This window comes from Vespa velutina, chromosome 8 (assembly GCF_912470025.1).
Source record: "Vespa velutina chromosome 8, iVesVel2.1, whole genome shotgun sequence".
Lineage (NCBI taxonomy): Eukaryota > Metazoa > Arthropoda > Insecta > Hymenoptera > Vespidae > Vespa > Vespa velutina.
The window spans coordinates 8,615,471-8,624,600 of NC_062195.1; the positions used below are offsets into that span (position 1 = coordinate 8,615,471).

The 9,130-nt window shown below is 23.0% G+C and overlaps 2 protein-coding genes across 20 annotated transcripts in view; both read left to right on the forward strand.

Moving 5' to 3' along the window:
* The first annotated feature begins 233 nt into the window (after positions 1–233).
* LOC124950838 (probable serine/threonine-protein kinase DDB_G0278845) lies at positions 234–3,917 on the forward strand. 12 transcript variants are annotated; one of them, XM_047498194.1, is made up of 8 exons: positions 234–348; positions 859–963; positions 1,050–1,178; positions 1,276–1,363; positions 1,493–1,558; positions 1,656–1,736; positions 1,837–1,917; positions 2,042–3,917. In XM_047498194.1, exons 3-8 carry the CDS (start codon positions 1,146–1,148, stop codon positions 3,334–3,336), a joined length of 1,644 nt encoding a protein of 547 aa, XP_047354150.1. In that variant the 5' UTR covers positions 234–348; positions 859–963; positions 1,050–1,145; the 3' UTR covers positions 3,337–3,917. The 12 variants fall into 12 exon arrangements, with proteins under 12 accessions (XP_047354150.1, XP_047354155.1, XP_047354157.1 ...); XM_047498199.1 differs by having other exon boundaries at positions 1,124–1,178; XM_047498196.1 differs by lacking the exon at positions 234–348 and adding an exon at positions 413–430.
* A 677-nt stretch (positions 3,918–4,594) lies between these two features.
* Positions 4,595–9,130, forward strand: part of LOC124951060 (ARF GTPase-activating protein GIT1) — a 5,471-nt gene continuing 935 nt past the window's right edge. The window contains exons 1-12 of one of the 8 annotated variants that reach the window (XM_047498813.1): positions 4,595–4,971; positions 5,123–5,185; positions 5,478–5,620; positions 5,776–5,888; positions 6,015–6,201; positions 6,305–6,435; positions 6,560–6,749; positions 6,834–6,906; positions 7,542–7,628; positions 7,683–7,739; positions 7,819–7,985; positions 8,952–9,122. In XM_047498813.1, coding sequence (XP_047354769.1) covers positions 4,914–4,971; positions 5,123–5,185; positions 5,478–5,620; positions 5,776–5,888; positions 6,015–6,201; positions 6,305–6,435; positions 6,560–6,749; positions 6,834–6,906; positions 7,542–7,628; positions 7,683–7,739; positions 7,819–7,985; positions 8,952–9,122 — 1,440 coding nt within the window. In that variant the 5' untranslated portion in view covers positions 4,595–4,913. Of the gene's footprint in view, positions 5,186–5,386; positions 5,621–5,775; positions 5,889–6,014; positions 6,202–6,304; positions 6,436–6,559; positions 6,750–6,833; positions 6,907–7,541; positions 7,740–7,818; positions 7,986–8,951; positions 9,123–9,130 lie in introns of all 8 variants that reach the window. The other 7 variants (XM_047498817.1, XM_047498811.1, XM_047498812.1 and 4 more) reach the window with 7 other exon arrangements.

A 9,130-nucleotide genomic window follows, 5' to 3' on the forward strand; every position in this document is an offset into this window, starting at 1 on the left:
TGTACCACTACAAATTGTCCAATATAATTTAAACCAATCACTAAATGACTTTTACTAATTTTTAAGCGTTTAATATTGCACTTAATTGCATTGTTTATTAATTTCCATAATATTACTTAACACTATTTTCGGATTCGTTTGTCTTGCTTTATTAACAACTCAAAAAACTGAAAAACGATGAAAGAATATAACTACTTTACATATTGTATTGATGAATGAAGTACTATTAATAGGAATTTGTAAAAGTTTTATATTTACAACCATGTTTTTGTCTGGCACACAAATGTAATTTAATTATTACATAATTGCAAAAAGATAAATCCTCAGCGAAATAATTGAACTATAAAGGTATATCTGCATATATGTATGTCTGTATTTAATAAAATTTTCGCGTTATGTACATACTCTTTTTCTTATTCGTTTATACAAGGTGGGCCAAAAGTTTTTAAGTGGACTAAATGTTTCTAGATGAGATAAAAAATCAACTATAAATTAAGTTCGTGACAATTTAAAAAAAAATCAGCCTAAAAGTTTTGAGAAAGAATAATTAATTTTTTAAATTACTTATAAATTTTGTTGCCGATCCTAATAATTGTTATGAATGTCCAGCTTTATATTTATATTGAAATGACCAATGAATGATAAAGAACATTTAATCATTTGCCCGCCTTTATGATTCATAAAAATTAAAATTACACTTTATAGTTTAAATATATTTGATTAAAGTTATAATACAGAAGCATAGATATAAATTACTAATATTAAAAATAATAGATAATTTTATATTGACAACCAATAGAAATTTATTGAATAATTCGAAAGTGTGTTGTTTTATGCCATTATACTTTTATATTCCAGTAAATATCAGTTACGGAGTATACTAGAACATTTTATTGTCGGTTAGCGAGTCTTATTCCATTTAAATTTGTAAGATAAAATTAACAATTTCAATATATTTAAAATGTAAGTAAAAATTTACATTTTTATTTGCAAATGCTTTTCAATGGTTTTTCATATTTTTATTTTTTTTTTATTTACTCGATGTAAAGATGTAATCGACTTTAGAATTGAAGATAAGTAAATAGATAAAATGACATACTTATAAATCAGTCTATTAATTTAGAAACATATTAACAGTATAAACAATGGAAATTGCAATGAAAGGCTGGCATTCTACAGTAAGTATATAAAAAATATTATTATATGTTAATTTTAATGTTATTACAATGTATCAAGTCAATTATTATATAAACTTTTATAGATATTTTCTTTTAGGTAAAGCCTAACATGAAGTCTAATGAATATATAAAATTGCCACAATATAAATCATGGTCAGAAATATCATCAGACTGTAAAATTAAAGGTAAGAATATAATTTGTGATAAAAGTATATGAATTTTTATGGAATTTGATTAAATTTGAATTTTTTATTCTGTTAATATCATTGTTTTGTTTTATATGTAATAATAATATAATTATATTAAATTTATAGAACAATCAAGATTTCAACCTGTAAAAATAACACAATTGCTTGATTCAAAAACAATTAATCGCACTGGTTTGTATATATATGTCATTGTTATAATATTTTGGATTTATTTTGTTGTAAAAGTCTAAAGTCTATTTTTCTATTATATTAATTTACTTAATTCTAGTGCGCAAGAGAACAAAACCAGAGAAATTAAAAAAAGTTCTTTCTAATGAAAAGAAAATAGGATTAATTCAAAAGAATAATGGTATATTTATTACTGTATAATATTTGTTTGATCGTTTTAACTAATCATATTTTTTAAGAATATATTGTTATTTCTTATTTAACAATATATATTATTTTAGTTCGAGGAAAGTCACAGAAAAAAAACCTAATAAAAACAAGTCTTCATAATAAACAAATTCTGCAAAATTCTGACAATAACAGTAAGTTTGCTATTTTTATTTTTTATAATAATTATTTACATATATTATTTCAACTACTTATTTTTAATTTACACATTATATAAACACATTTGTTACTATCAAAATGTATTTATTCTATTTTTAGAAAAAGACATGTCCTCTAATTTAATTAGACGTGATCAGAAAGTACGGAGAAATTTAAATTTTAATTTTATATCTCCAAAACAACAAAAGAAAAAAAATACTAATACAATGTTACTAAAGGTCCAAGAAGAAAACAAATCAATTTGTTTAAATTCAAGTAATCGTAATACAAAAACTTGTCTTTTACCTCCAAATTTTATAAAAAGTATGTACTTGAAGCAACAATCTAGCAAAGTTAAGCCATCACCTTCTGTTTCTATCAAAAATAATATGATAACGAATTCACATATGCTTGAAGCTTCAGAGAACCTACATATTAAAGATCCTAATGTTCAAATTTGTTCTTTTATACAAAGATCGCATGATAATTCACAAACGGAAGTTAATTTGAAGTTACAAAAACTTTTACAATACAATTGTGAAAATAAAATAAATACATTGCATAATTCAATTGATAATGAAGTGTCATTATCTTGTGATGAAAGTGTATTTATAAGAAAAAATATTACATCAATAGATAATAAAATAAACAAAGAAGAACATTGCAATATAAATAGAAATAATTCTTCTATAAATAAAAGTATTGATAATTTAAAAGATTCATGCAATGAATTAAAAAATATAATTCTCACAGAAGGATCGGAAATGTCTGTAAATGATAATACTGTAGGTTTTTCAGAGAAAGACCATTTATATGTAGATAGAAGTGCTATTGTGTCTTTAAAATCTTCTTTAGAAGACTTGTTAAATATATTTCAAGATAATGCTTTAAAGACAGATTCATTATTAAAACGTATTAACAAAATATTGTATGTTAATACTGATTCAATGGAGAGACAGGGTCAAACTGTTGATTCTAATGATAAAGTAATGAGAGAAACTTTACAAATATACCATGAAGGAAAAGGAGAAGAAAATAATATTGATATTGTAAGCAGCAAATTAAAGAAAAATAATAATAATGTAAAAATAGAAGCACCAATTGAATTAAACGGAGAAGAGAAAGAAAATGATATTTACAAAAATTTAGAATTTCAATTTGATAATAAAAAATCTTCGCAACTAAGTCCGCAGGTTCTTCAAATTACTATACCAAATTATGATAAGTTTGGTGAGTCAGCTTTGCAAGATTACATAAATTTAAAATCATCACTTAATTTTTTAGATACACCATCTAATAAAAAGTTCAAATCACACATACAAAAAAATAGGAACGTAGTACCCAATATTCCTAAAGATAAGTCATATCTTTCTACCAAAATTTTAACAGAACTACAAAATTTATATGATGAATAAGTAAATGAGTATACATGTACATACAATATACATGCATGCTAACATGCCTCAGTATGATTTTAAACAAATATGTCAATATTTATAAGTATATTCTATACTTCAAATTTGAAAAAAATTCTTAATAAATTTGAATCTACAATTTTTTTATTTCCTTGATAAATTACTTTTGCTTTGGCATGAACATAGTTTATCGTAATTGCACAATTAATCCCAATAAATAGTAAAAATAGCCTTTATTCTTAAGTATACTTAGCATCATATGAATAATTGTTTTACATATCTTTATAAAATTTGGCATATTCTGAATTATATCGCATGCAAATTGAATGCCTATTTATAGTTCTTGTTTGGTTGTTAACTTAGCTATTTTTTATCTAATACAAAAAATATTTATGTATTCACGTTGGAACTTAAAATCTGTTCATCTCTGAAATAAGAAGTATAGGTTTATGTTTATTAGGATTTTTTTTTATCAAATTTAAGGCAAATTTTAAATTATAAACACTACAAAATTTAATTTAAGATTTCATATATGTTATTTTTAATATTAATATCTTTTAGTTCATGTCAATTTATGTCAATTGAAATAATATATATTTATACATTTTATTAGAACAATTATATATTTATTTAATCTTTTATAATTATATAATTTATAAATAAAATCAATACTATTATAGTATCAAAATAAAAATGTAATATATATTTGAAAAGGATACTTTATATCCCAGTATAAACAAAATCATATTATAATACGAATGTTACAATTAATGGCTTAAAATATAAATTCATGCGAATAATATAAGAGATTGTAATATATACATAGACAAAAGTTTATTTCCATTTAGTTTCAGTAACATATAATTTTTTTACAATAATAATAATAAATACATAATAATACAATTTCCATTGAACACGGATCTTTAATGTAGTATTGAATCTTTATTTTAATCTAAGATTAATATTTTAACTTATTAATTTAATGGCTTTTCGGTTTATAATATTTAAATAAATAACTATTAAAATATAAAATATTTGTATGAAATAATTTACTATATTAAAATTAAAATAACTTCTATAACTATTCAAGTATAAAATACACATATATGTATATATAATATGTACATTATATATTATTATGTATATAATGTATGATTTATTGAATAAAATAGCCAAGAGATCTTTGATTGTGTAAGCACTAATGTAATTTTTCTTTCTATTTATTTATTATTTCTACATATAGATGGTGCGTAAGTAGTTACATTTTAATTGTATTTCAAGTAGAAATAAGAACATAGGTATTTGAAATCGAAACCAACGAATTCATGTTTGGATAAATATAAAATAAGAGAAAGTAAAGTCAATTGATTATTTACTTTCTTTATCGTATTCATCATTTAGCAATACAAAATAGTCCATAGTGATTTTGTTTGAACAAAGGTGGTAAGGGGTACATATTTTTGTTGTAAAATGAACCGAATTGATTTTCGAAAAACGATGCAACCTGAACTACAAAATTATTTTTATTTTATACGTATAATTTTACTGTTTATTATGTTCACATTACGACAAATTTCATGAAGGCTACTATTGCTTACTGCAATCGTGCATTTAGCCAAGAGGACTCACGTCACGGTAGCTTTATTAATAAGTAAAATGACGTCGAGTTCGTTATTTACAGACATATCAATAATAGAATAGTTATTAATTGTTAACAATTGTTAGCTAATTATACTATATTTTTCTACTTTACCCTAATGTTATAATAAAGTATATTATTAAATAGGAAAAATGGCTCGTCCTAAACACAGAGTGAATGGAGATGTATGTGCTGATTGTGGAGCTGTTGGTAAGTACATTAATTTTGTTCGTTATGATTTATACTATTTTAACAAAATTATATTAAATAACTCCTAATGTAATAATAATAATAGTGTTTTGAATATTCCGCATACATTTATATTGTAAAATGTAATTAGTTTATGCTCTTTGCATAATTATATGTTTTGAATATATTTTTATGACATAATTTATTATCTTATGTCTCTAGTGACACAGATACTGATTTTTTGTAGACAAAAGTTGATTTAAAATTTTAATCAATTTTTGGCTTATTTATATTGTATATAAATAAAAATAAGTTTATACAGAACCAGGATGGGCTTCAATAAACAGAGCTATTTTATTATGTGATGATTGTTGCGGCATACATCGTAGTCTTGGACGACATATATCACATATTAAGTCACTCCATAAAAGTATTTGGAATATACATCTGCATAATGTTAGTGTAAAAATATACACATATATATATATATATATATATATATATATATATACACATATATATAATATAAATGATTTAAATGCTTCAATTTATGAAGAGTACTTATATTTTGACTATAATATACAATATTTATATTATATTTATATATACAGATGGTACATACATTAAATGAAAGTGGAGCAAACAGTATTTGGGAACATTCTCTCTTAGATCCTAATCATTCTAAGATTAGTAGAAGAAAACCACAAGCTAAGGATCCAATACAGTTAGTATAAAATAACAAAACACAATATTTTTTATGCTTCTATAACATTTTACACAAAAATATTAGAAAAGTTAAATCTTGAGATTCAATTTGTAATTAAAATATAAATATATAATCTGTTCTTAGTCCCATTAAAGCAGAATTTATTAAAGCTAAGCATCAACACTTAGCTTTTATATTAAGGCCTAGTAAAGAAGAATGCTGTAGTGAAGAAGAACTCAGTAGACAATTACATAGCAGTGTTCGTACATCTAATTTGGAGACTTCATTAAGATTATTAGCACAGGGTGCTAATCCTAATTATTTTTATAAGGCAAGTTAGCAGTATTAGGAATATACAATTTAATATTTAGTATATGTTATTACTTCTTTACGTGCCTCTTTATGTTTTTTGTACTTCTCTTTTCTTTTTTTAGGAGAAAGGTACAACTCCTTTACATGTAGCAGCAAGAGCAGGACAAATTTTGCAAATAGAATTATTGATTGTCAATGGTGGAAATCCTAGTATATTAGATTCAAATGGCCAAACACCTACTGAAATTGCTAAGTAGGATATTAAAAATCTAAAAATTATTATATTATTAAAAGTTTATATATAACAATTTTTAAACTATTATTATTATATATTTATATCTATACATGTATATTTCTATATAATTTTTTCATTTTAGAATGGCAGGCCATTTAGATTTATCAGAACGTATTAAAGAATGCATGTATGAAGTTACTGATAGATTAACATACTATGTATGTTCACGTAAGCCAGATCATCGATCGGATGAACATTTAATCATACCTGAATGTGCATCAATAGCGGAATCAAATGATTCGATCATTGAAGGACATAATAGATTGCAAATGGTGAATATTAGCATTATTGTTTTATGATAGCTAGTATTCTTTTGTTCTACATATTTTTGAAAGATGTATTAACTGTAATTGTAGCTATCAAATCATCTCTTAGAAGAACTCGCAATAGATGTATATGATGAAGTGGACCGTAGAGAAATGGAAAGAAGTGAGTTTTATTTTATATTTTTATTTATTGAAGTCTGAATAGGTTGTTGCAGTATTTCCATCGTACTTTTAGATAAAATTAAAATTGATATAATAAAAAAAAATATAATTTTTTTAATTATCATCATATTAGTCATTGATATCTACAATTTGTTTTTATTTAATGGACATCTAATCAACTCCAGATGCAATAAAAATTTCAGTTTTATGATGGAAGAATTTTGATATAAGTGCATGAAATATATGATATATACGATTAAATAACGATAGCAATTATGTAATGACCTAAAAGTAAAATTATTAATAATGATATACAAAAATATATATGGTAAATATATTAAATTAAGATAAAAATATAATATTCATGTAATTACAATTAAATATATAATTTTTTTATTGCATTATTCCTAAGGAAGGGTAAGTTAAAATAGATTTAAAAGTATATATTTAACTTTAAAATAGTTTGAAATAATTTGATGATGAATATTTCAAATTTCATACATTTAAGCAAAAAGAAAATAAATTAACATTACATATATTAATGTTTGCATGGAAAATAACGTTTTTATAATTTTGTAAGATAAACTTTGTTATGTGATATATCTATTAATTATTTTTTTTGATACTGTTATATAGTTTGGTTTTCAACTGCATCAGCACCAGAAAGATGTACAGTTCCATTTTTACCTGTTAACCCACAACTGTCCACAACAAGAAATCAAGGTAGACAAAAATTAGCAAGGTTTATTCCAAAAGAATTTGCTAGACTTATTATAGATCTACTTATTGAAGCTGGTAGAAGACACATGCTTTCAAATAATATACCATTGCAAGGTTTGCAAATTACTGTAATGTATAAAAAAAATAGCATGTATAAATATAAACAAAAATACATATATATATCATATTCAAGACCCTGTGGTATCAATGCTTCGCAAAGAACAATTTGGTAAACATGGATCACAAATGTCTGATGACGAACCATTATATGACAGTGTTGCTTCTGATGATGATTATACTTTAACATCAGTAAATAATACCACAACAGAATTATCTACTCAGCTAAAAATTGTTGATGAGGTATAATAATAATTATAATTATAATTCATATAGTTTAAACTTAAATTTTAAATTTGATGTATAAGGATTTAGAACTGAAAAATTATTGAGATTTAATAATATAAAAAAATATATATATATACACATTCATATTTTTTAAAGTAATACAAAAATACAAAGTGAAAATATTTCTATATTGTGAATAATATGTCCTGCTTTTCGTGTGATCATGTTATACTTACTAAATCATTTTTATACTTACTAAAGAAAAAGATTCTTTATTAATGAAGTTATATACTAATATATTGAAGGTATCGACTTTGGTAAGAAAAAGAAGAACACGGAATCGACTAAACTCATGGCTGTTCTGTAAGCAGTGTTATTAGGCAAGTGCACAACATTATTGGTGCATGTGCAAAAAGTACAAAGTTCTATATGTATGTGTGTATATATACATATTAAAATATATAAATATCTATTTAATATATATATATATATTTAATATATATATATTAAATATCAATATATGTATTGAAATTAGATATTTGTAAATTGAATTATTTTCTTACAAAATGACAAAATATGTATATAAATAACAAATTATTACTTACAAGACAAGTAACCAATACCTTCTTTACAAGTAAAATTATTGATTTTACTCATCATATATTTTATTTATATTCAATTCTTACTCTGTACATGAATGTTATTATACAAATATATGTAATTCAATATTTTTTCCAGTATATATGCTAAAAGTTTATAACAAAGTTATACATACAGAGTGAGTTTATAGTTTTTTTGGTCATTTTAACTGTCTTAGAAATATATAATCAATATATAATATTTATCATAACCTGCAATATTTAGTAATATATATAAGAAAACATCATACAAAACATTATATATATTAATAACTATTGCATATATATATATATTTTTTTTTACTTAATTTTTTTTATATCTATTATATTAAATTTTTTTTAGGACGTTTTCGTTCCAATGGCAAAAGGTCTTCCATCAGTAGTAGAAGTTCTAAAGAAACAATTAACACTTTCAGAATCTACTGTACGAGATTTACAGAGTCAAATACATGTTTTGCAAAATACTGTAGATAAACTTACACAAGAGAATGTTGGTTTAAAACAAATAATTGAGGTGACGAT

Coding starts and splice junctions, on each gene's coding strand:
- LOC124950838 (XM_047498194.1), top strand. CDS start 1,146: ATGGAAATTGCAATGAAAGGCTGGCATTCTACA. Junction 1,737..1,836: donor ATTAATTCAAAAGAATAATG/GTATATTTATTA, acceptor ATATTATTTTAG/TTCGAGGAAAGTCACAGAAA. Junction 1,918..2,041: donor GCAAAATTCTGACAATAACA/GTAAGTTTGCTA, acceptor TTCTATTTTTAG/AAAAAGACATGTCCTCTAAT.